The following is a 27,789-nucleotide window of genomic DNA, read 5'->3' on the forward strand; positions in this document are numbered from 1 at the left end:
TTTTTTGGTTTTTGGTTTTTCTCTGGTACCGGGAACCGAACTCACGACCTTGTGTTTGCCAGGCAGGCGCTTTTGCCGCTGAGCTAAATCCCCAGCCCTGGTGTATTATATTTATTGACTTGGATATATTGAACTATCCTGGATCCCTGGAAGAAATCCTACTTGGTCATGCTATATAATCTTCTTGATGATTTCCTGCATTCTGTTTCCCAGTATCATATTCATCATTTTTGCCTCTATGTTCATTAAGGAGATTGGCCTATAGTTCTATTTTTTTGGTTGGATCCTACAACATGTTCTGGGGGGAAATCATGATGACAGGCAGTCCTCAGGGGACTTGGGCTGTGCCTATTTTTTAATATTTGTTCTCATTTAAAACTGTTATTAAACTGATGAGGTTCCCTGGGAATGTTTTGGTCTATCAATGAACTGATCTGTGTTATAACAATCAGTCAGTCTACCCTGTGCTGTAAAAACCAGTCAGCAGCATTCTTGTGGGGGAAAAAGAAGTATGAGGAGTTAATTCCCAGTTCTGTCTAATAACTAGAAGACAGATAAAGTGGGACTAAAACTTACATGTAGTCTACGAGAGCTTCAGGATTAAATTTATACCAGTGTTTTAGAATATGGCTCAGAGATAAGTGAAGATAATCTTTACTCTGGAAGGGTCCCAGGGAGGGAAAACTCACTATTCTGGAAACTTGATCCAGAAATTCAGCACCTAGGAGGAGAGAATTGCCTTGGACCAAACACTTGTGTACTGTGTTATTTCTGATGGACAGATCAGTGGATAAGGGACAGAAGTATGACACAAGAACTAAACCCAAACCATCTCAGGTACAGAGAGACAGGATTAGGAGCTTTCCCAGGGTGGACCTCTAATCCTTAGCAAAAATGCCTCCAGAGTCAAAGTTATGATTGAATCCAACTGTATTTCCAAACAGAAATTGAAACCAATTATCAAAGGACCTGATTGGCTGCTTTTTGATTGTTTGAAAGAGAATAAGAGAGAAAATGAAAGTGTTCCAATTATATTATTTAAGTGTTACTTTCTAATATATGACACTGAATCAAAGGTTCTAAAATCCCTGCCTGCAAAAGAGATCTATTGTGTCCAGGGAGAGACAAAGACATGTAGTAGTTCTGAAGAAATCTTGGCCTTAGGACAAAGAGATCTTCAAGACATTTTGGATTCTCTATCCAGTCACCTCTACAGCAGTGCTGGCTGGGCTCTATTTAAACCCACTCTGAAAATATGCACCCCAGTTATCTGTAATACAGTTAAGAAACTCACAGATTAAAGTCTGTACTCATTGTCAATATTTGGTTTAAGAGTAGCATTACATTGCTGTAACTTATTTTATAGATCTAAGTAAGTCCTCTGAAGACCTCAGTGTACTTATCAGGATCACCTGATAACTCTGCTAGATCTTGCCTTGATCTATTTTAGGTCACAGAGAAAAGAACACATCAACCCAGGTAGTTCTAAAATTCCCCATTTACTTCCTGTAAGAGATATTGTCTTTGAGAAACTTGAACAATATCAGCTATGGATGGATACAGCCCCATGAAGGCTTCAATTATGGCCTACAAATTCCACCCTCAGGACCTGAAGGGCAAGTAGGGAAGCCTCAGACTCAGTAATACTGAGTGAGGCTTTGATTAAGGTTCTTTTGGAAACCATGTCCTCAGGTTCCAAAAGTCAAAGAATAGGCTCAGGCTCAGTGATAGTGGATGCCTTAAGAGCCAGAGGTGTCTGGTTTTCCTGTGGCTCTCATTTACATTTGAAAACAAATAAGAATTACTTCTTTAGCGCAAAGAAAGTCTGAACATAAGGTAATTTTTTACCATTTTCCTATTTCTTACAGTACAGTTGTAATTGTTAAGTAGCATCATAACAAATATTTCCCTTTGCAATAACAGTCATATTTAAGAAAGGAAGCATTGCTTAGCACTAAGCATTGCTTTCTATTCTTTGAAAGAGGGTTCTAAATGTCCCTTTTTTATTTGTTTTGGCACCAATGATTTTTACTATTTCCAACTGCTCCTTATTTAGGGATCATAGATTAACCCATACCAGCTCAGTAACTTTCAATTGGGTAACATTGACTCCAAAAGGAGACTGAGTATAGAGAATCCCTGTATGTAAGCATTTCTCCCACCTCAGCCTCTCCCATAGTTGGAATTATAGGTACGTGCCACCACTCCCAGCCTGGCAGAGGGAAGCAGGGAAGGGAAACCACTTTTCTGTTTACATGGCTCTGCTGCTGGCCCTCTATCGTTACCTTATTCCCTCTGGCACAGGTCCTGCACTGCCATCATTACCTCTATTGCCACCACACCTGGAGACAACCACACCACCATCTTGGGCATGCTGCATCATTCTCTAAAAATTCTGGAGGTGTGGGCCAAGAGAGTCACTCCATGAGTCTCATTAGTGTACTGTATTGGTGTGCTATATATTCACAGGCACTTTGTTGATAAGTTTTTAATCACATTTTTCATATCATTTGCTGATATTGGGTTATTTATATTTTTATATCTGCTTGATTTAACCTTGTGAATTCATATGTATCTAGGTATCTGTCCATTTCTTTTGTGTCTTACAACTTCTTAAGAGTGAAGGTTCTTGAAGTAGATATTGATGACATCTATCTTCACAGGATCTGTTGTGATTTCACCCTTTTCCTTCCTAATTGCATGAATTTGAGTCCTTTCTTTCTTTTTCATGATAAATTTGCCTGTGTTTATCAATTTTATTCAGTCATTCCAAGAAAGAACTTTTGATTCATTGATTCTTTTCATTGCTTTCTCAGTCTCGATTGCATTAATATCTGCTCTGATCTTTATTATTTCCTTCCTTGTATGATCCACGGGCTGGACTTATTTTTCTTTTTCTAGAAGATTGAAGTTCACCATTAGGTTGTTTATTTGAGCTTGTTCTGTGTTTTGGATATGGGAGTTCTCCTCTATGTATTTCCCTCATAGGACTGCTTTCATTATGTCCTACAAGTTCTGGTATGCTGTATCAGCATTATCATTTATTTGTAGATACTGTTTAATTTCTTTCTAAGTTTCATCTGTGACCATTGGTTGTTCATAGGGCATTATATAATTCACATGTGTTTATGCAAGTTTTCGGGTTGCTTTTGCCATTGATTTCACTTTCATTGCACTATGGTCAGATAATATTCATGGGGAGTCTGAATTGCTTTGGATGTACTGAAGCATGTTTTATGGACTAGTATGTGGTCTGTTTTGGAGGACATCCCATGTGAACCTGAAAATAATGTATATTCTGATGTTGTGGGGTTGAACGCTCTGTAGACATCTACTAAGTACATTTGTTCACATATTTGGTTCACTTCTGATATTTCTTTGTGGATTTTTTTGTGTAGTTCATCTGTCTGTTTGAGACAGTGGAGTATCAAGTTTCCCTGTTATAATTGAGTTCATTTTTATTTGATCATTCATGTCCATGAATAATTGTTTTATATGTTGGGGTTCTCCTATACTTGGTGCATATATATCTGTGATTGTTATCTCTTGCCCTTGGATTATTCCATTTATAAGAATGTAGTGATCTTTATCTCTTCTGATCAGTCTTGGCTTGAAGTTCACATTGTGTGCAAATAGAATATCTACCCCTGCTTTTTCTGTGTTCTTATTGCAGGAAGTATTGTTTTCCATCCTTTGACTTTTTTTCTTTTTTTCTTTTGGTCTTTTTGAGATAGGGTCTCACTATGCAGTTCAGACTAGCCTTGAACTCACTTTTTAGTCCAGGCTGGCCTCAAACTTGCAATAATCCTCCTGACTCAGCCTCCCAAGTGCTGGGGTTACAGGTGTGCATCACCCCACCTGGCTCCCCATCCTTTGACTTTCAGTCTGTGAATTTTTTTGGTATTAAATGTGTTTCTTGAATGCAGCATATTGTTGGATCTTGTTTCTTGATCTATTCTACCACTCTTTCTTTTGATTGATGAATTGAGACTTTACATGGATGATTATAAGAGATACACATTGACTTTGTCATATTATTTTCCTGTTGATTCCCTGTCTTTCCCCTTTATTTGTGTCAATTACCACAATTTTTCCTTATTATTCTCCTCAAAAATTTAGCAAGAACCATCAGGAAAGAGAAAGAAATATAAGTAATATATATATAGAAAAGGAGGAAGTAAAGTCATATTACTTGTAGGTAACATAATTCTCTATATAGAAGACACCCCAAATCCACTGAATATTGTTGAAAATTAATAACTAAAGTAGTGTTGCACGATAAAAAAAATCAAACACAAAATTAATAGAATTCTTGTACACAAGTAATGAACTCACTGAGTCAAATTAGGAAAACTATACTAGCATTAAGAAAAATTAATTTTTTTTCTTTCGGTGCTGGGAATCAAACTCAGGACCTTGTGCTTGCCAGGCAGGTGCTGTACCACTGAGCTATATTCCTGGTCCCCAGAAAAATTAAACTTGGGAATTACACTAAACAAAAAAGAGAAAATCTTTAGAATGAAATCAATGGTACTTTGAAACAGGATATTGAGAATGACATTAGAAAATGGAAATACATTCAGTGATACTGGATTGTTAGAATCAATATTGTCAAAATGGACATGGTTCCTAAATGAATATACAGATTTAACACAATTACAGTCAAAGTACCAAAAAAGCATTCCTCACAGAACTATAAAAAACAATATGGGATCAGAAGAGAAAAACAGAGCGATAGAAAAAGCAATATTGGGTGACAAGCAGTGCAAGAGGCAAGGCTGACTTCAGTTTATGTTATAAGCTACAGTGAGAAAAACAGCATTGTATTGACACAGTAACAGATATGTGGAGCTAATTAGCTATGTCTCTGACAAATGACTAATGTCTAGAAAATACAGAGAGCTCAAAAAAAATTAGACCTCCCCAGATTTAGAGAGCCAATCCAGGAGCTGGGGATTTAGCTCAGCGACACAGCACCTGCCTGGCAAGTACAGGGTTATGAGTTCAATTCCTGGTACCAGAAAAAAAAAAAAAAAAGAAAGAAAAGAAAGAGAGCCAATCCAAAAATTAGACCTCCCCAAATATAGAGAGCCAATCCAATCTAATGAACAAACATTTCTCAGGTGAAAAAGCACATAGAGCAAATAAACATGAAAAAATGTTCAGCATCACTAGCCATTCAAGAAATGCAAATTAAAACAACACTGAGAGCCCATCTCACTCCAGTAGAATGGCTATCATCAAGAAGTCAACCAATAACAAATCCTGCAGTGACTCTGGGAAAAAACAAACACATCCTCATTGTTGATATGAGTGTAAATTGGTGCAACCACTGTAGAAATCAGTATGGAAAATCCTCAATAAACTAAAACTAGAGGTTTGACTTGACTTCACTACTCCGCTTCTACGTATCTTCCTGGACAAATTAAAAGCATCACACCACAATGATATATAAATATATATCCATGATTATAGCAGCACAATTCATACTAGGTAAATCTCAGAAATAGCTCATATGCTTATTGATGGATGAGTGGATAAAGGAAATGTGTTTATGTGCCCTGGAGTACTATTCTTCCATAAAAAAGATAAACATGACATTTTTAGTTAATAGGTGTAACTTGAGACCATAATTTTCAGGTGAGATCGGGTGTGTTCAGGGTGGAATGGCCATAGGCTTGAGAGCAGAATTTTCAGTGAAATAATTTGAATCCATAAATTTAAGTATCATGTTGTTTCTCTTGTATGTGAAAACTGAATTGTAAAGAAAGAGCAAATGGAGGATAGATATTTGGAAGTAGGGGGAATATGTTCAAATGGGAATGGGAATAAGAGGAGGATGGGGAAGAAGGGAAAAAATATGAAAAAGGAAATTAAAAAAGGAAACAGATTTTGTGAACTGGGAGGATGAAGGGTTGAAGGGGAGGAGGAGGGAAATGGGGAAAATGAAGAATTAAGATATATTATGTACAGGTGCAAACTGCCTGTGAAGAGTATAATCACTATGTATGGCAAACGTGTAGCAAAAAGTGAGAGACAGGAGATTATAGCCTTGAGGGTATCCATTTACCTAAAAGTGTCTTAAGTTAATCCTTCTTCATGGCAGAATAATACTCCATTTTATATAAATGTCATTTCTTTATGCATTCATCTGTTGCTGGGGATGGAGGCTATTTCCAAGATTTAGCTACTATAAATTGTGCTGCTATAACATGTATGCCCATGTCATGGTGGTATATTAACTTTAACGTTTTCACAAAGATACATAGAGGTTATGTTACCTATGTAACCTATGTTGTTATGTTACTTACCATGGTGCTATCTCTTGTCATCTGTGATCTTGTCATCTGTGAACTTGCAATTATCAGAAATATTGTAGAATACTTGGACTCTAGAAATCTGGGCTGATTTTTCTTTATTTTCTTCTTCTTCTTTTTTTTTTTGGTACCAGAAATCGAACTCAGGATTGTGTGCTTGCTAGGCAGGTGCTTGTGCCACTGAGCTATGTCCCCAGCCCTCTTCTAATTATTTTAGCTATGTAATGATGACGTTCTGGGTAGTTGGCCTATGGTTAAACTACCTGTTTGGTGTTTGTTTTCTGACTGTCAGAAGAAACTATAATGTAAGGCAAAAGACAGGAATCTAGGAGTCTGGGGAATTTGGAAAGGGTTTTGGATGAATTTGATTGAGGAAAGTAAAGAGCAAGTTTAAAAGAAGGCTGTGCAGAAGTAAAAGCACTAAGGGCTACTGTGGGCTACTGTGGAAGGTGTTGAGGCTGCTATAGTGGTGTTAGATGAAAATAGTCTATTGCTTAAACATGAGATAAAAGGGTTCAGAGTTGATGTTACACCCATTCTAGGCTCGCTTATCCATAGCTTTTATAAGAGCTCAGAACACTTCCTGCTTCCAGGGACTCTCCTTTTGAGATGCTGTATGGGAGTCCCTTCTTGAGAAAAGACATCCTGCTTGCCGGGCAGGTGCTGTGCTGCTGAGCTAAATCCCCAGCCACTACAGAGAGTATCTTAGTGCAAGTGTGTTCACTAGCCCAGTTCCAAAAACTCCCATCAGCACTGAGAAGGATGGATCCTGGATTGATTCGGTTGAGTGATCCCCTCTGGCCCAGGGATATTGGTGCTGATAGAGATTTTAGATACCCTAGACTTGGGTAAGACCAGGTAAGAGGCCCCACACACTGTTGTCCTGTTTACCTTGACAGCAGTTAATGTGTCAAGACAAAGGTGCTTGGATCCAATATTCTTGGTTGAAGCTCTGGACAGCACAGGGAAATACTTCCTGTGACACAATCCTTGAGACAACTTCTGCTGGACAGGAATCCATGAACACTTGTGAGCCTGTGGAAGATCTCAAGCTCATCTTTAAGAAGAAAAAGACACTTCCAATTGTAGTCCTGTGCTCTGACAGGGACCATTCCCATAATTTTATTGTTATTACAATTTACCGGTCACTTGCCTAAGGGGTGGAATAACTTCTCACCAAAAATGATCGCCTGAAATTTGGAAAAAGGCCACTGCCTGCTCATAGGTGTGCTTTTTCATCCTTTTTTTTTTTCTTTCCTTCTTTTTTTCTTTATTTCTTTCTTTTTTTTTTTTTGAGATAGTGTTTCGCTATGCAGTTCAGGCTGGCATTGAGCTTACTTATGTAGCCTAGGCTGGTCTCGAACTCTCAACCATCCTCCTGCCTCAGCCTCCTGAGTCTGTGATCACAGATTGACCCTCTTGTTTCTACCCATCATGACAGTACAAAAAAAGAATATTCACTAACCAAGAGGTTGGTGTAACTACTCACTCATTCAGGCAGCAGGAGCCAAGACCACATGATACCTCAAACATTGGCTGTATTTCTTTTCTTTCCTTTATTTTTTATTTTTATTTTTATTTATTTATTTATTTATTTTTTGAGACAGGGTCTCGCTATGCAATTCAGGCTGGCCTTGAACTTACTTTGTAGCCCAGGCTGGTCTCGAACTTGCAATGATCTTCCTGCCTCAGCCTCCCGAATGCTGGGATTACAGGCGTGCGCCACCACGCCCGGCTGTTGACTGTTTCACAAGCCCTCAGTTGACCACAAGGTTAGGTGAAAATCCAACCTGTACATTTTTTTTTCCAGAAAAACTTAACTATGAGAAGTGACCCCTTGAGTCCCCAAATTTCAAGTGTTTCTCATCTCTTGATAGGAACACAGCAAAGAATATTGATGTTTCACCAGATGTGGAAAGAAGACTGAATTTTGCTGGATTTCAAGATCTAGGATGAACAGAGCCACTAGAAAATGTTACCATCTCTAGTTGAGCTCCACTCAGACCGGTGGGATTGGCCGGTGTTGTCAGTCTCAGTTCAGAGGGTGGGACGTGGAGCCAGAGCAAATCAGTGTTGAGGGGGCGGGCTCTGTAAGCTGTCCAATCAGGTTGGCCGAGTAGGGCGTGCTTGCGCCAAAGTCCGGATATCCGAATGCGTTGTTGAGAGCCAACTGACCTGGCTAGACTGCTTTGCCCCCGGACTTCTACTTGCTGCAGGCTGCCTAAGAAGGACCTTGGGAGACACTGAAGCCACACAATGGTGAGCTTGTGGGATGGGTACCCTGAGATGGATCTGGATGGGTTGGGGCTGAGATCCGTATGGAAGAGGTAGGCATAGCATGGCGGACTGCAGGCTCTGCATGCTCCCTAGTCTGAGTTCCTCCTGCTCTTTTGCACTGTGCACCGTGTCTCACTTGCCCTGTCTGTGGCTGGACTTTTTTGTCCACACAACACCTTGTCTCGGCACAGCCACCCTACCAGCCGAGTGCAGTCTCAGGCGGGCCCAGCCCTCATCCGTGTCACCCCTGTATGTGAAGAGTGGGAGTTGGGAGACCCTGTTCCAGGAAGGAACCCGCTGGGGAACTGTGGTGTGCTGCTTCCTCGCTCTCATTCCTCCCACCAGCAGACTGGGTGGACATCAGTTTTGTACATGTTTGTGATACAAGGCCTCAAACACACAACTTAGCTCCTCAGAACAACGCTCCTTTGTGATGACAGCGGATTCCTAAATTTCCAGTATTTCCGCACGTTGCCTCATCTTGATGATTATAATGTTCCAAGCAGTCAAAGAAAGTTTTAATATTGCTGGCGATGTGACTTGGTGGTGGGGCCCTTGCAAAGCATGCAGTGAACTCCCGTGTCTCATACACAGAAATGTTTAAAAAAATTATTTTAATTTATTAGGTGGCATATCTATTAACAAAGAGACCGTTTAATGAGGCCTTTCCATAGAGTATAGGGTGCTGAGAAAAATAGAGCAGATTTTAATGTTTTATCAAGGGAAGGAGCAAGTGTCCCTGCTAGGGAGTATCCGAAGGAGCTATCTTTTTTGTTTGTTTGTTTGTTTGTTTTTGCTGCTCTATTTGCTTTTTGCTATGTAGCATGGGCAGATGTTGAATTCCCAGCAATTCTCCTGCCTCAGCCTCTCACTTGCTTAGATTTTTTGGTATTTTTACATATTTATTTTGGGACACTTTATTTGTTTATGTTTTTAGACAGGGTCCCCTTTTTAGTTCGGGTTGGCCTTGAACTCAGTGTAGCCCAGGCAGGCCTCAAATTCACAGCGATCCTCCTACCTCAGCCTTGGGAATGCTGGAAATAGAGTCCTGCCCACCACACCTGGTTTGTTTTTGTCTTTTTGAGACCAGATTCACTGCACATTTCAGGCTGGGCTTGATCTTGAGGTGATCCCTCTTCCTCAGCCTCCTAAATGCTAGGATTGCAAGCCTCCTGCCTGTGAAAATACACTTTTTTAGTTTTTTCTTATCATTTTTTTGTTTTATGAAATAATAAAGCAAAATGTCATAGAAAAATAAGAAAATAATATTAATGAATGCCCCATGTGTCTTTATCTACATTACTCAGACAGGCATGTACTACCACATCTGGCTCAAAGTGCTGAGATTATAGCATTGGTCACCCGGTCTGGCAGGCCTGTGTTAAACACACAGTGCGAAACTCTGAGATCAAGCATCTCTATGGACATGTGTCTTGGTAGGAGTGGAAAGGGACAGGGGTGTCATTCCATATAATTACACTGCAGACTTGCGCTTTTGTTTTGTCTGTTTGAGACAGGATCTTGTTGTGCAGTTCAGGGTGGCCTTCAACTCACTTTGTAGCCCAGGCTGGTCTCGAACTCTCAAGGTTCCTCCTGCCTCAACCAGCCTCCCGAGTGCTGGGATTACAGGCGTGGGTCACCAGGCCCAGCCCAGATTTGTTTTAAGAAACAAAATGCTAGCGGGGCGTGGTAGCTCATGCCTGTAATCCCAGCATTCAGGAGGCTGAGGCAGAGTGAGCGTTATGAGTTTAAGGCCAGCCTGGGCTACAAAGTGAGTTCGAGACCAGCCTGAACTGCATAGTGAGACTGTCTTAAAAAAACAAACAAACAAACAAACAAACAAAAAAAAAAAAAAAAAACCACAAAAAACCAACCAAACAAAAAAGAAATAAAACGCTGGTTGAGGTGGACATTTATAAAGGAATACCAGTAGGAGTGAAGCCCTAAATGCAAGATCTGTAGACATAGAAGCGGTTAAGGGATAAAAAGAAAGGAGAGGTGATGGTGAAGGCAAAATTAGAATAAACAATAGAGAAAGTCTTCTTCTGAGGTCGATTGTTCTTCGTGTGACAATAAAGAAAATATATGTAATGCTTATTCTGAGAGTGTGGTAAAGATCAAATGCTTTAAGGAAGAAGAATTTAGTAAAAACTAGATAACTGTCTTTTTTTTTTTTTTTTTTTTTTTTTTTTCCTGGTACCGGAGATCGAACTCACGACTTTGCGCTTGCTGGCCAGGCGCTGTGCCACTGAGCTAAACCTCCAGCTACTGATGACTGTGTCTTCTGTTACTAGTAATCATTTAACCCAATTATTTTTTGTTCATTTTGAGACATGGTCTCACTGTGTGGTTTAGGCTGGGCTTGCACTCCTTAGGTAGCCCCATCTGGCCTCAGATTTAATCTCAATTCTCCTGCCTCAGCCTCCCAAATGCCGAGATTAGAAGTGTGGGCAAACATACTGGGCCCTAATCATTTTTGAGGAAAATTTGAAAAATAGGAATTTGTTTGACCTTGTCTGCCTTAAAAATGAAAAGATGTCATTTAAGTGTGATGGGAAGATGTCATTTAAGTGTGATTTTTGCAGGATACAAAAATTGCAGTGTGTAGTTGATGTGTGTATATTGTACAGAAGATTGAACACAGTAAATAAGCCCCCAGACTCTATTTGGAGAAAAAAAAAGCATGTGAGACAGGACGCAAGAGGGCTCAACAAAGCAGTTTAAAGTTTAAAGTTTACTTCTGCGTAAGGATGCAAGCCTAAGGTGGTAGGCACACAGGACAGAAGAGGGCCGCCTCTTTTATCCCTAATGCAGGAGATGCAGCTGAACTTTAAATTCATTGGCTGAATTCAAAGGCTTGCAATAATTGTGGTTGACTCCTGGAGGGAGGTTAGTGTGTTGCTGAGTTTATGAGAGGGGTTGTGCAGTCTGGAATGCAAAGTCTTGAGGAAGAGGGTGGTTGGAGAGAGAGGGAATGTGATGTTTGGATGAAAAAGTTCTCGGTTCTTCATCCTGGGATCCGGCTGTGTTTTGGGAAAAGATATGTAGTCACCTCGTTTATTGGAGCTCAGGATATTAAAGTGAGGGAGATGGATAATGAGTAGATGACCAGGTTATTTAAACACAAAATGGAGTTGCATTGTCCTTGCTTTTTGATAGAAAAGACAAAACCCATTTCTCACACTCTGAAATATATTCCCCATACTTTTTAATATATATTTTTAATTTTGAGACTGTCTCACTAAATTGCTCTGACTGCAGTGAAACTGTTTTTTATTTTTATTTTTTTTAAACATTGGATCTCTGTGTCTTTTAGGCTGGCCTTGAAGTGACTATGTAGCACAGGTGGGCCTCAAATTCTTGGAGATCATCCTGCCTCAGCCTCTGGAATTCTTGGATTAAAGGCATGGGCTACCAAGGCCACTTAACAATGAACTACTAATCTTTTCTCAGCCTCCTGAGATGACAGGCATGTTTCACTATGCCTGGCTAAAATGAGGTTCTTTAATCAACACTGTTAACCAGGATTACAGTGTTCCACTGAATAAAACTTCAGTGAGCCATGGTAGTGCCTACCTTTTATCTTGCTACCCATTTGGGATGCTGAGGCAGGAGGATTGCAATACCAAGGCCAGCCTGTACAGTCGAGCAAGATCCCATACAAGATACACTGAAAGTACTGGGGCTGTGTCTCCAATCTAAATTAATTTGTGTAACATAAATAAGGCTCTGAATTTAGTACTGAAGCATTAAAAAATGTGATAACAGCTCAGTAGAAAATCTAGTTTAATTTTTGAACTTAAGATGCTGGGCAGCAGAGGTGAGTCACTGCTCTGTCAGCAACAGGACACCGTATGAAAATAGCCAGAGACTTCAAGTGCACCATGTTCAATACAGTACACAAGATATTTAGTATTTTATTTTATTTTATTTTTCCGGTACCAGAAATCGAACTCACGACCTTGTGCTTCCCAGGCAGGCACTGTGCCACTGAACTAAATCCCCAGCCCTGATATTTAGTATTGTATCATGAAGTAGGCTGTGTGTTATGTAAATTTTCTCAACTGCTGTGAATATAAGTGTATTGAGCGTTTTTTAAAAAATTATTTTAGAGAGAAAAAAGACTTTCAAAACAAGATAAAGCAGAATAACAACAACTAATACATTGCACATTGTTATCTTCCTAGTAGTTACTCAGAGTACAAGACAGGTGTGAAATATTGTCCAAACAATATTAGCACAAATGTTTCTTTTCAATGAACTAGGATAGACTAGCTGTATAATTATCTTGTGTATGTGTATATACACATACTTTTTTCCTTTTCCCTTTCTTCCTTTCTCCCATCATAATTTCTCTTTTCTTTCCTTTCTTTTTTTTTTTTTTTGGTACTGGGAATTGAACTCAGGACCTTGCACTTGCCAGGCAGGTGCTTGTACCGCTGAGCTATATCCCCGGCCCATATCTTCTCTTTTCTATTGAACAGTTTCTTCCTAACTCACAATATTGTACATTTTGGATCTTAATTACTCTTTCAGTTTCTCACACTAGTGAGACAATACAATGTTTACACATGTGGGTTGATTTATTTTACTTATGAGTATAGTCTCGAATTGGGTCCATTTACCTATAAAAGTCTCCAGTTTATCCTTTTGTATGGCTGAGTAGTACTCCATTATATAAAAAAAGCACATCCTTTGTATCTATTCCTTGGTAGATAGGCATTTGGGTTGTTTCTAAGATTTAGCTCTTACAATTGTGCTACTAATCCTGAACAAGGATGCATATATATTGCTGTGGTATGGTGTTCTAATTCTTCCTAGAAGGTATCTAGAAGGGTAGTAGTTGGGTTGAATGATATCTCTAATCCTAGTTTGCCACATTGGTTGCACCAGTCTACACTCCCACCAACAGTGAAAAGGGTTCCTTTTTCCCCACAGCCCTGCCAACATTTGTTATTGGTTGGGTTTTTGTTGTTGTTGTTGTTGTTGTTTTTTGTTTTTTTGAGACAGGTTCTCACTATGCAGTTCAGGCTGGCCTTCGACTCACTTACGTAGCCCAGGCTAGCCTTGAACTTGCAGCAAACCTCCTGCTTCAGCCTCCTGAGTGTTGGGATTACAGGCCTGTGCCACCACACCTGGCCACTGATTTCTTAATAATAATCATTCTTTCTGGGATGAAATGGAATCTCAATGTTGCTTTAATTTGCATTTCTCAGATTACCAATGATGTTGAACATTTTTTTCATATATTTATTTGCTGTTTGTATATCTTCATCTGAGAAATGTGTATTCATCTCAGCTGTCCATTTTTGGATTGGGTCATTGAATTTGAGAAGCCTGATTTTTTTTCAGTTCTTTATATGTTCTAGATACACATCCTTTGTCTGGGGGAAAATGGGATATATAATTTTTTCCCTACTACTCTGTGGGTTGTCTTTTCACACTGTTGGTGATTCCTTCTGTTGTGCAAAAGTTTTTTAATAAAGTGAGATCCCTTTTGTTGATTCTTTGTAGTATTTCCCCATGTGGTCTGGGTTTTGTTCATGAAGTTTTTGCTGCACCTATGTCTTCAAAGATTTCTACCTATTTTTTCTTCTGGTAGACTGTGTTTTGATTTAGTATTTAGAACTTTGATCCATTTTGACTTTAGTTTAGTGCATAGTGATAGACATGGGTCTAGTATTAGTCTTTGGCATGTGGACAGCCAGTTTTTCCAGCACTGTTTATTAAAGAGACTATCTTTCTTCCAGTCAGCATGTTTTGCTCCTTTGTCAAAGATAAGGTGGCTGAGTGCGTTTGAAGTTTCTCCTGCATCTTCTATTCTGCCACAGTGATCCTCAGGTCTATTTTTTGCCAGTACCGTGCTGATTTTATCACAGTAACTCTATAATTTCAAGTCAGGGGTTGTGATGCCCCCTGACTTGCTTTGTTGCCCACAATTGCTTTTGCTATTCTAGGTCTCTCTGACTCCACATAAATTTTAGGAATGTTTTCTCTAGTTCCGTTAAATATGCTAATGGTATTTTGATTGGGGTTGGATTAAATCTGTGTAACAGTTTTGGGAGTATGGCCATTTTCACTATGTTGGTTCTTCTCCCTGAGCAAGGGCTATCTTTCCATTTTCTAATATTATCTTCAATCTCCTTTTTCAGAGTTCTGTAATTTTCAATGTGTAGATATACACTTCTTCGTTAGATTGATCTCTACATATTTCATTTTTTTGGATGCTATTGTAAAAGTGGTGGTTTCCCTAATTTCTCTCTCTGAATTTGTTGCTTGTGTACAGGAGCACTGTTAATTTTTTCCAGTTACTTTTTTATGATATAATTCTTTTGTGTTTACTTATACACCTGGAAGACTTTTGATGAAAATGCACTTTTTTGTTTTTTCTTATTTTTTTTATGAAACAATAAAGCAAAATGTCATAGAAAAATAAGAAAATACTATTAACAGATGTCCTGTGTGTCTTTATCAACATTATTCAGAGTACAAGACATAGACAAAAAAAATACACAAAGAAGAAACAGATATGTGAATGTAATGTTAAGTTAAATAAGGCAGACAAACAAGATTAAATATCACGTGGTTTGTCTTATATAAGAAACTGTGTGTGTATGTGTGTATATATATATATACAAATAAATATCAAAGTAGAAGATCAATAATAATTAGGGAGAAGTTAAAATAATTTCTCAAATTACCTATTCTGTTGTTTTGAAAATGTACTTTTAAAATAAGAAAGTTTGTCTAATACTCATGGACTTACAAAACATTCTTCTATTACCTTTGATTATATATTATTAACAAATAGTAATAGAATTAAACTCACAGATTTTGTAAGTATATGTGTAAGTAAATATCCCTTATGTACATATGCTAAGAAGCAATGTGTACAAATGAATATAAATTAATGTATATCCATTTATATATTACTTTTCTTAGATACTAATATATACAGAATTTCAAAACAAAATAGATTAACAATGATCAGTATGTTGCATATTGTTATCTTTCTGAAGTAGTTGCTCAGATTGCAAGATATAAGCACAAACCTTTTTTCTCAATGAACTGAAAGAAATCAGTAGTGTAACTATTTTATCTATCTTTTGGGTTTTTTAAAATTATTAATTTTTTTAGGTACTGGGAATTGAACTTAAAACTTCATCCTTGCTAGGCAGGTGCTGTGCTGTTGAGCTGTATCCTCAGCTGCTTTTCTTTTTTTGTTTTATTTTTTTTTTCATTTTTGGGACAGGGTCTAGCTAAGCAGTTCAGGCTGGCCTTGAGCTCACTTTGTAGCCCAGGTTGGTTTCAAACATGCATGCAGCGATCCTCCTGCTTTAGCCTCCCAGGTGCTGGGATTAGAGGCCTGCGCCACCACATCCGGTTTTATCTTTTGTATATATATTTTTTCTTTTCCTTTTTTCCTTTCACCCATCATAGCTGTTCTTCTTTTTGAGCAGTTTCTTTCCTTTTCACAATATCTAGTGTAGATTTTGGGTTTTATTTGTTTTCTCAGTTTCTTACACTAGGGAGATACTACAATGTTTACACATGCAAGTTTGATTTATTTCACTTATGAGTATGGTCTCTAGTTGCATCCATTTACCTATAAAAGCCTAAAGTTTATCCTTCTGTGTAGCTGAGTAGTACTCTATCTGCACATCAAACGAAATCACTAACAGTGAAACAAAGACCCATGAGTTGGAAAAAATTTGAACCAACTGTCCCTCAGACAGAGGACTTCTATCTAGACCATATAAAGAATTTTTAAAAATCAGGCCCCCAAAATTCAAAGACCCAACCCAAAAATGGGCATCTGAGATGGATGAATACAAACTTCTCAAATGAAAAAATACAAACAGCAAATAAATATATGAAAAAATGTTCAACATCATCAGTCATTTGAGAAATACAGATTAAAACACTAAAAGCCAGGTGTGGTGTTCAAAGCCAACCTGAACTGCATAGTTAGACCCTGTCTCAAAAAAGAACAAAAAACAGAAAAACAAAAAAAATGACACTAAGATTCCATCTCACCCAAAAAGAGTGGCTATCATCAAAAAAACAACCAATAACATGCTGGCAGTTCTCAGGGGAAAAGGAACCCTTCTCCACTGTTCATGGGAATGGAGACTAGTACAACCACTGTGGAAATCAGTTTTGAGATTCCTCATAAAACTAGGATTAGAGGTCCCATTCAACCCAGCTATTCCCGTTCTGGATGTTCTTCCAGAAGAATTGAAAACATCATACTACAGCAGTGTATGTTTATAGAAGCACAGTTTGTCAGAAATAAATCTTGGAAACAACCCAAATGCCTATCAACCAAGGAACGGATAAAAAAGATGTGGTATTTTTATATAATGGAGTACTGCTCAGCTATAAAGAAAGATAAACTTGAGGCTTTTATAGGTAAATGGATGCAACTAGAGACCATACTCGTAAGTGAAGTAAATCAGACTCGCATGTGTAAACATTGTATTGTCTCCCTATTGTAAGAAACTGAAAGTAAATAAGATACAAAAAGTAGGTATTGTGAAAGGGGAAAAAAACTACTCAAAAGGAAAGAACAACTGGAATAGGGGACAGGAGAAAAGAAGGAAGGGGAAGAAATATATGTATACACACAAGACAGCTAAGATGATTATAGTGCTGATTTCTATTAGTTCACTTAAAGGATCAGATCGTGCTTATATTGTCTGATCAATTTAGCATGCCTATAGCTGGTAATCTGAGCAACTACTTGGAAGATAACAATATGCAGTGTAATAGCCATTGTTAATTTTCTATCATCTTGTTCTGAAAGGTTGTATTGTTTTTATTGTTTTTTTCCTTTTTCTCTCATTAAAAATAAAAGTAATTTAAAAAATAAAGTAAGACGTACTACATCTTTTAATCCATGTGGGTTTGCAGATCACATGATACTCTTTTTATCCATGTGGGTTTATCTGGGTTTGCAGATCACATGATACTCTACGTAGAAGACCCCAGAAACTCCACCAAAAGACTTCTAGAATTAATAACCAAATTCGCTAGCTTGGCTACATACAAAGTTAACACTCAAAATCCGTAGCATCCCTTTCCAAATCAACAAATTCACTGAGAGGGAAATTAGGGAAACCACACCATTCACAATCACATCAAAAAAAAATGAAATACCTAGGAATCAATCTAGCTACACTACTGAATTTTGTTATTATCTACAAGTCTTTTGGTGGAGTTTTTGGGTCTTCTATGTAGAGTATCATATCATCAGCAAATAACAATAATTTAACTCCTTTCTTTTCTATCCTTACTCCTTGTATTTCTTTCTTTGTCTGATTGCTCTGGCTAATGTTTCCAGAACTGTATTGAATAGGAGTGGTGATAGTGGACATCCGTATCTTGTTCTGATTTTAGAGTGAAAGATACTAGGTTTTGACCATTTAGTATGATGTTAGCTGTTGGTTTGTCAGAGATGGCTTTTATCAGGCTGAGATAATAACTGTCTATTTCAGTTTTGTATAGAGTTTTTATCATGAATGAGTGTTTGACTTTGTGAAAAGCTTTTTCTCCATCTATTGAGATGATTATGTGATTTTTGTCTTTGGTTTTGTTAATATGGTTTATTACATTTATTAATTTGCATATATTGAACCATCCCTGCATCCCTAGGATGAATGCAACTTGGTCATGGTTTATAACCTTCTTGATGATTTTCCTTTTTTTTTGGTTCTTCTTGATGATTTTCTACATTCTGTTTACAGATATCTTGTTGAGGATTTTTTGTGTCTATGTTCACCAGGGAGATTGGCCTGTAGTTTTATTTTTCTTTTTTTCTTTTTTTTTTTGGTTTTTCTCTGGTACCGGGAACCGAACTCACGACCTTGCGCTTGCCAGGCAGGCGCTTTCCCGCTGAGCTAAATCCCCAGCCCCTGTAGTTTTATTTTTCAGTTGACTTCTTCTCTAATTTTGGAATCAAGGTAATACTTGCTTACAGGAATGATTTTGAAGTTTTGCTTCCTTTTCAATTTCCTTAAAGAGTTTCAGCATTAGTGGCATTAGTTCTCTAAATTTATTGTAGAATTCAACTGTGAATCTTTTCGGATCTGGGCTTTTCTTTGTTGTTAAGTTTTTGATGACATTTTTAATTTCATTGGTTGATACCAGGTTATTTAGAATTTTATATCTCCTTGATTTAGTTTTAGCAATTTGATTGTGTCTAGGAATCTTTCCATTTCTTCTGTGTTTTCCATCTTACTAGAAATCAGGTTCTCATAGTAGGTATTTATGATCTGGATTTTTATAGGTTCTGTTACGTTTTCTCCCTTTTCATTCCTAATTGTTTGAATTTTGTTTTCTCTTTCCTCTTTTTATGAGGTTGGCTAATGGTTTATCAGTTTTATGTATTCTTTCAAGAACCAACTTTTCAATTCATTGATTCCTTGTATTGTTTTCTTATTCTCAATTGCGTTAATTTCTGCTCTTTATAATTTTGTCCCTTGTGTGAGCTTTGGGTTTGATTTGTTTTTCTTTATCTAGAAGTTTGAGGTTCAAAATTAGGTTGTTTATTTGAGCTCATTCTGTTTTCCTAGTGTGAGAGTTCATCACTATAAATTTTCCCTCATAGGACTGCTTTCATTGCATCACATAATTTCCAGTATGTTGTATCAGCATTATCATTTATTGTGGATACTGTTTCATTTCGTTTTTAATTTCCTCTCTGACCCATTGGTTGTTCAGAATGGTGTTCTTTTAGTTTCCACATGTTTATGTAGTTTTTATAATTTCTTGTGTTGTTGATTTCCAGTTTCATCATAGTATAGTCAGATAGTATGTGTGGGATGATTTTAATTTCTGGGCATTTACTTAAGCATGTTTTGTGGGCTAACATGTGGTCTACTTTGGAGAATGTGCCATGTGCTGTTGAGAAGAATTTGTGTATTCTGATGTTTTAGGGTAGAATGTTGTAGACATCTACCGAGTCCATTTTGTTGATGATTTGGTGATCATGAATTTTTTTAGTTGTTCTTTGTCATGGAAATATATTATTGCTCCATTGATTTTTTTTTTTTTTTTTTTGGTCTTTCTGAGACAGGGTCTCGCTATGCAGTTCAGGCTGACCCTGAGCTCACTTTGTAGTCCAGGCTGGTCTCGAACTCACAACGATCCTCTTGCCTCAGCCTCCCGAGTGCTGGGATTACAGGTGTGCACCACCACGCCCGGCTGCTCCATTGATTTTTGAAAGAGTTTAGTGGTGTACAGTTGTCCCTTACTATATTGTGTTTTACTTATTGCAGCTTCACTGTATTGCAGGTTTTTTAAAAACTACGTATCGAATTCTGTACCATGGAGTTTTCACTATGTCGCTGGACTTTGCAGTATATAGATATCTATATAATTATGATGTTAATTTTTGCCTAAAAAATTTAAGACAATATTAAAAAGTTAATTCAAACACATTAAAAGACTATGAAATCAAAATAACATACAATATATATTTCAAGCCGGGCATGGTGGCGAACACCTGTAATCCCAGCACTTGGGAGGCTGAGGCAGGAGGATCATTGTGAGTTCGAGACCAGCCGGGGCTACAAAGTGAGCTCAAGGCCAACCTGAGGTGCACAGTGAGACCCTGTCTCAAAAAGACAAAAAAAGAAAAAAACAAAAGAATATATATTTCATCAGCAGATGAATACTGTATTGTACACAATGGAAATATATTACTGCCATTTGTGCAAGTTTGCCAGTGTGAGATTGTACACAGCACACTACTTTTGCTGAAGGGAAGTCCTGATGCACCTAACTTTTGTAGTTCTACAAATTTATACCTGATGTTTTGTCCATTCCTAGTTCAGAAATTGGTTTGGTTATAATTTCCTCTATAGGTTACCATTTCCTGTTTCATAGTTTTTTCTTTTGCCTGCATAGAGTGCACCTGTGAATGTTCGTGATGCAAACAAAAGGCTTACTTGGCCCATTAAATGCACACTTCTTCAACATAAATGGATGATCCATCACTTCTTCCTCTTGATTTGCACGACCAGCCATATCAAATCTCAGTTTAGAATAAAGTAAAAGTGTTTCTTAACATTTATTATCAATTGAATCTTTATATGTTGTCTCATTTTTAGACTTAAATGAGTGTAAGTTAGTGTACCCCAAAAGAAAAAAGGGAAACTTACTTTCTTTTTTATTTGGGTTTGAAATATATAATGCTGTCCTTTGTGTTTCAAAATGGATTCTAGTAGATTTTTGTCACCTTTATAGCTGATTCACTGGGATTATAAATATAGTTTTATTAAGAATTAATATGAAGAATTTATAGCATATCATATCATCTAATTAAGTTTCTACGTTATTCTCTACATATTCTGATTATCCTCTCCAGAGTTGTTCTTTTGGGTTTTTGAGACAGGGTTTCACTATGTAATTCAGGTAATGCTGAACTCATGTAGCTTAAGCTGACCAAGTACTAATGGTGAACTTCCTGCTTCCGAGTTCCAAAGACAGGGATTACAGGCATGTGCACTATACATCACTATCCAATTTTAATTTTATGTAGTATTTTTGTCTATAAAGAGGTTGCAGAGTTTTTAAAAGAATTTGTTGATAAGTTTTTATAGATATTTATGTAAATGCTTGAAGGTATATGACTATTTCTAGATGTTAATAAAATACTTCCTTTGCAGTGATGTATGAGGCAAATTTTTCTCCTATAAAGACATTGGTACAGATTGAAAGAAAAAGAGTGGACAATCTGTTATCTCCATGATTTTGTAGCTAACATAAGGTTTTGAAAAATTAATACAAGCTCAATCTTGAAAATTAGACATCTTTAAATGTAGTCTGTTCCATAAAATGGTCATCATATTCACATGTCATAGGTGCATATTTATACTTTTGCTTCTATTAATAACAAAACATTTGTTTTTCAACTCTTTGTAAGTTAAAAATGTTTTTTTCACAATAAATTACAGTGCTCTTAACTATATTCAAAGTAGTGTATAGTGAATGTCTTGCTTATTTTCTTTGCCCAAATAGTATTCTCATTTTAAAACAAATCCTCTTCTGGGCAAAAATGGATATTTTCTATAGAGCACACATGTTGGCTTTTGTTTACTCTTGTAGTCTTATACTTTTAATTTGTACTCTGATAACTCATTCATAAAGGAATGTGCTTATTTCTTACTGATTTTTATTTGGTTTAGTTGTTTTGGTTATTTTACATAATCTCCCTTGTTTTTTCTGCCTGTTTATTTTTATTTTTATTTTTTTTTGGTTTTTCTCCGGTACCGGGAACCGAACTCACGACCTTGCGCTTGCCAGGCAGGCGCTTTGCCGCTGAGCTAAATCCCCAGCCCCTCTGCCTGTTTATTTTAATCAGGAATTTTTCGTAATTCCATTCTCTGTTGTTGATTTTGATATCCAGTAGGCCTGTATCCTAATTTTTTCCTGATTTTGCAGTGTTTGAAATACTCATTCACAAAACATCTAGCTCACGTTAAAATAAAACTATAGTTTCAGAAACATTCAAGTATTGTAGCATATTCAAAGTCATTTTTCATCCCATGTACAACTTATGTCAGTAATTCTACCTGTTTGTACCTGTAACAGACAGTTGATGTTTTATTTGAATATAATGTCTTGGTAAACACACATTTAATCTGTTGAAATAGATTTGTTTCAGTTATTTTCTGCACTTGTATAACTTCCTTGTGGTCTTTCCGATAATGTTTAAGTCTCTGCTGATATTATTTTAAACAGAGGACATTTTTATGCTGTCTTTTGGCAATTTCTCTGGTTGCACCTACTAAGTCAGATAGTTACCTGATTGTCTTTATGAAGATAATTCACTTAACTTTTGAGATACTGTTTCTTCAATTTATTTATTTTTCATTTTTGAGCAATACTTTTCCCTCTCTCTGTATTCTTCTAGGGTTTTTGCTGTTGTTTGTTGCTCGTAAGTGAACAGTTGATTAATCTAAGGAGTAAAAATCAAAATCACATCTTCCTTTTTCAGTGTTGAGGGAGACAGATTGGAGTGCTTGGACTTGGGTACTTCACTTGCCACCAAGAATGGGAGTGTAGAAGTCTCTCAGTGGCTTAGACTTTGGGGAAATACTGTTTTTTCCACTCAGAACATACTTTAAAACCCCAAATTTCAAGATGGTTTTATTCTCTCCACCCCAATTGCAGAAGTATGAAGCAGTTTTACTCTGATTATCACTGTGAGATCCTGGCAAGTGCTGGTCCAGGTAAAACTTAAACTTTTAGGATGTCTAAAACCTACCCCAGGATTTCCTACCTTTAAAACTTCACCTTGTTCATCAGGAAACTGAACATATTCTTACCTTTGTTTTGTTTCTGAGTTTCTTCAGAGTGATGTACACTTCTGTAGGTCTACCTCCTCATTCTCCTTGTAGTATTCAGGGGTTGCTGATTGAAGTCAGTTTGCTCTTTGTTATTGAGAAAAAAACATTCTTTTTATTTGCTGTAGTGTGCAACCACTCCTGTGCACAGAATGAGAAAAATCACTGGGAGACAACATTTGCTTCAATCAGAGAACTCAGAGGGCTGCTTCTTGGGCATAAGAAAGCCTCAGAGAAACAGAAACTAACTGAGAGATCCACAGATTTTTATTTGTAATTCAAGCACATGAGAACAAAGACGTAGAAGAAAAGCATTTTGCTATATACCGAATAAGAGTTTTTGTCGGGACAGGGCCGAATGGGATGGTTTGTTATGTGATACATGGTTGATCTAATTTAAACAGTCTTATTGGGGCAGAGGGAACACTTTGGCCTAAACCATACATCTCTGTATTAACTTGTTCTTAATTTTGCTGACTTGTCGTGCAGATTGGGCTCTGCATTCTAACCCTGCATTCCAGGTGCACAGAAAACGTTGTTCCCTAAGGTCTCTTCCTTGTCTCACTCAGATTCAGTCACACCTTTGGCCAGTGTCTCCCCACATCTGTGTTTTTTCAGCTGAACTGGAAAGTGGAATTCTGTATATTCACTCTTTGATTTATAGTGACAGTCTTTAACCTCAGCACTCCTTGCATTTGTGTCCCAATTAAAGATAACACGATAAAAAGCCTAGGCATTCACATCTTTGGATCTGGCAGATGCTTAGTCAAACCTCTGTTTATGGGAGTGAATTCTCACTGTGAGTTCCCTGTTACCTGTGAGACCAAGCTGCTTTCTTCATTTTGTGAAGATATTTAGTTCATGATTAAGAGTTCAGCCCTACTATGCTTGAGTTCTCAATGACTTAAGTAACATTGTTTTGCATGTCCTCTTGGTTTTCTGTGCCATGTTTTCACAAGTGTGACTATAAAAACCATTCTTCTCAGAGATAGCATAGGGTTATGCAGTGTAAGTAGGATGTGTACTCATTAATCATTGTGAATGTTTGTCATTTCCTTCTCTGACTTTCTGACCTATACTCCTAATGGCCAGCATGTGTCACTCTTGTTTACTATTTGTTGATCATTATTAAACATTTTAAAATACCAAACAGTTACAATTTTTGAAAAATCAAAGGTGTGATTTCAATGTGAGAAAAACTATTCTTTAGTTTTTACTTTTATTATTGGTGACTTAATTTTGTAAAATGTTGTTTCTTATACATATTGTATGTTTTGATTATATCTATTTCTTAATTTTTCTCTAATCTGTGTTAGAAATGTTTTTACCTGTCACAGATGACTGTTTCATATCCTTGAGCTGTAAGATCATGTCTTGCTTTAATTTTTAGTAGGTAATTATTCTTAGACATTTTCCTCTGAAAACAGTAATACTTTATTAATATTTTAAGTTATAATTCATTAATTTTCCATAGGGTTCAATTTTAAGTTTTTGCCTATGAAACTAGGTTGACATTTCAATATGTTGTCTAAATACAGAGAAGGTAGGGCTCAACTACCTAATAATAAGTTGCTAAAAGAAACATTTCCTTTTTGCTGGATTTTAAAAATGTAATTACTTTTATTGGTATAAATAGATATACATAATAGTCACATTTACTATAGGGAATTTGTACCTGTACATGATATATCTTGATTCCTCTTTTTTCTCCATGCCCCTCCTCCCTTCAACCCCTCGTCCTTCCCTTATTCACAAAGCTTTGTTTCCATTTCATCTTTTTTTAAAATCATTTTTTGTTTTCCTTTCTTTCCTTCCGCTCCCTAGTGCCTTTTTCCTTTTGAACAGTTACTTCCTATTTCACGATAGCTATTGTACATTTTGGTTCTTATTTATACTTTCCTTTTTTCACATCAGAGATAATACAATATTATCTCGGACATATGTGTCCAATTTATTTCACTTATGAATATGGTCTCAAAGTCCACTCATTTAGCTTTTTTTTTTTTAATTTTTATTTTTAAAATTTTTTTCCGGTACCGGGAACCGAACTCACAACCTTGCACTTGCCAGGCAGGCGCTGTGCCCCTGAGCTGAATCACCAGCCCCTCGTTTAGTTTTAAATGTCTGACATTTATCTTTCTTTATTGCTGAGTTACACTCCATCATATTGAAAAATCACATCTTTTTGTACACTCATCAGTTGATGGGCATTTGGGTTGTTCCCAAACTTTAGCTGTTATAAATTGTGCTGCTATAAACCTGGATGCATTTGTATTGCTGCGTTAAAATGCTTTTAATTCTTTTGGGAAGCTACCAAGAAGGTGAATAGCTGATTCCAATGGGACCTCTAATCCTAGTTTTTTGAGAAATCTCCACACTGATTTCCACAGTAGTTGCACAGGTCTGTACTCCCAGCAACAGTGGAAGAGCATTCCTTTTTCCACACTACCCCACCAGCATTTGTTATAGGTTGATTTCTTGATAATAGCCATACTCTCGGGAGTGAGGTGGACTCTGGGCTTTAATTTTCATCTCTCAAATGAGCAATGATGTTGAACATGGGGCTGGGGATTTAGCTCAGCGGCAAAGCGCCTGCCTGGCAAGCGCAAGGTCGTGAGTTCGGTTCAAGGTACCGGAGAAAAACCAAAACCAAAAAAAAAAATGATGTTGAACAGTTTTTTTCGTATATTTATTTGCCATTTGTAATTCTTTTGAGAAGTGTCTGTTCATCTCAGATGCCCATTTTTGGATTGGGTCTTGAATTAGGGGGATCTGAATTTTTTAAAGTTCTTTATATGTTGTTCTAGATATTAGTCCTTTGTCTGAGGAACAACTGATTAAATTTTTTTTCCACTGTGGGGTGTCTTTTGACTTTGGTGATTTCTTTTTCTGTGCAAAAGCTTTTAAGCTGAAATCCCCATTGTTGACTCTTTGTAATATTTCTCAGGCATTCGGGGTTTTGTTCATGAAGTCTTTGCCTACACCTATATCTTCAAGTGTTTTACCTAATTCAATCTTCCAGCAGAGTTAGTATTTTTGGTTTAGTATTTAGATCTTTGATCCATTTGGATTTTAGTTTAGTGCATGGCAATAGACATCAGTCTAGTTTTAGTCTTTGGCATGTGACAACCAGTTTTTCCAGCACCATTTTTTTTTTTTTTTTTTTTGGTGGTACCAGAGATCAAACTCAGGACCTTGCACTTGCCAGGCAGGCGCTTGTGCCACTGAGCTGTATCTCCAGCCTCCAGCAGTATTTTTTAAAAGGCTTTTTTCTAGTGAAGGAGTTTGGCCCCTTTGTCAAAGATAAAGTGGCTGAGTGTGTCTGCAGTTCTTTCCATATATTCTGATCTGTTCCATTGATTGTAAGATCTGTTTTTTCCAGTACCGTGCTGTTTTCATCACAGTAGCTCAGTAGTTAACTTCAAATCAGGGATCATGATGCCCGCTGCCTGGCCTTTGTTGCCCAGTGTTGCCTTTGCTATTCAAGGTCCCTTCTGCTTCTAAATGACTTTTAGGAATGTTTTCTCTAATACTGTGAACTATGCTAATGGTATTTTGATTGGGATTGCATTAAATCTGTGTAGTGGTTTTGGGAGTATGGCCTTTTTCACTATGTTGGTTCTTCCTATCCATTAGCAAGGGATATCTTTCCATTTTCTGGTATCTCTTCAATCTCCTTTTTCAGAGTACTATAGTTCTCAGTGTAGAGGTTTTTTACTTCCTTTGTTAGATTGATTCCTAAGTATTTCATTTTCTTTAATGCTATTGTGGAAGATGTTGTTTCCCTGACTCCTGTCTCAGTTTTGTTATTTATGTACAGGAATACTATTGATTTTTGAGTGTTAACTTTGTACCCAGCTATGCTACTGAATCTGGTTATTGAATCTAAAAATCTTTTGGTAGCTTTTTTGAATCTTTTATGTAGAATATTATGTCACCTGCAAATAATGATAATTTGACTTATTCCTTTGCTATCTTTATTCCTTTTATTTCTTTCTCTGGTACAAGGAATTGAACTCATATCCTTGCACTTGCTGGGCAAGCACTGTGGCACTGAGCTATGTCTCTGGCCTTCTTCCTTTTATTTTTTTCTCTTGTCTAGTTTCAAGAGATCAATGATCTGTCAGAGAAATTCGTTAGATTTTTATCTACTGTAGTGTTTTCATTTGTATGTTAATCTTGTAGGCTCCCTATATGAACCATGCTTTAGCAATAATGTAGAAATGAACTGGAGTTAACAAGGAGAGGAAGGGGCTGGGGATTTAGCTCAGCAGCAAAGCACCTGCCTGGCAAGTGCAAGGTCGTGAGTTTGATTCCTGGTACCGGAAGAAAAACGAAAAACAAACCAAAAAAAACAACAAAAAACAACAAGGAGAGAAACCAGTGTTTCTATTCTGCTATTGCTTTACCAATAAATTCTATCCTCAAATAAAAATTCCTATGTGAAACATTCATGTGAATGTAGAATAAGTGATTGATGAACAAGATATGAAGTAAGCATTTTGAGGACTCAGCCTCATTTCAGCTTTTTATGAGTAGACTTGAGATGCTTCATGTTGTGAATCTCACTCTTCTTTTTGGAAATCTGTGTCTGATGATTTAGGAGGCAGTGACCTTCGAGGATGTTGCTGTGAGGTTCACTATGGAGGAGTGGGCTTTGCTGGACCCATCCCAAAAGAAGCTCTACAGAGATGTGATGTGGGAAACCTTTAGGAATGTGTCTGCTGTAGGTAAGGACTCAATCATTGTCTCATTTATGAAATCAGAGAGCATTGGTTGTTGTGCATTAGTGCAGTTTCCTTCATTGAAAAATGGAAACATTGGGGCTGGGGATTTAGCTCAGC

General features: G+C 37.2%; 1 protein-coding gene across 2 annotated transcripts in view; it reads left to right on the forward strand.

Moving 5' to 3' along the window:
- The window catches only part of LOC102009182 (zinc finger protein 709-like), a 41,284-nt gene that overhangs the window by 8,553 nt on the left and 4,942 nt on the right, over nucleotides 1-27,789 (forward strand). For both annotated transcript variants that reach the window (XM_013503758.1, XM_005403269.2), the window contains 2 exons: nucleotides 8,195-8,576; nucleotides 27,549-27,675. In XM_013503758.1, the coding sequence (XP_013359212.1) occupies nucleotides 8,574-8,576; nucleotides 27,549-27,675 (130 nt within the window). In that variant the 5' untranslated portion in view covers nucleotides 8,195-8,573. The remainder of the gene's footprint in view (nucleotides 1-8,194; nucleotides 8,577-27,548; nucleotides 27,676-27,789) is intronic.

Source organism: Chinchilla lanigera, unplaced genomic scaffold (genome assembly GCF_000276665.1).
Source record: "Chinchilla lanigera isolate Chin_1 unplaced genomic scaffold, ChiLan1.0 scaffold00082, whole genome shotgun sequence".
In the NCBI taxonomy this organism is placed as follows: Eukaryota; Metazoa; Chordata; class Mammalia; order Rodentia; family Chinchillidae; genus Chinchilla; species Chinchilla lanigera.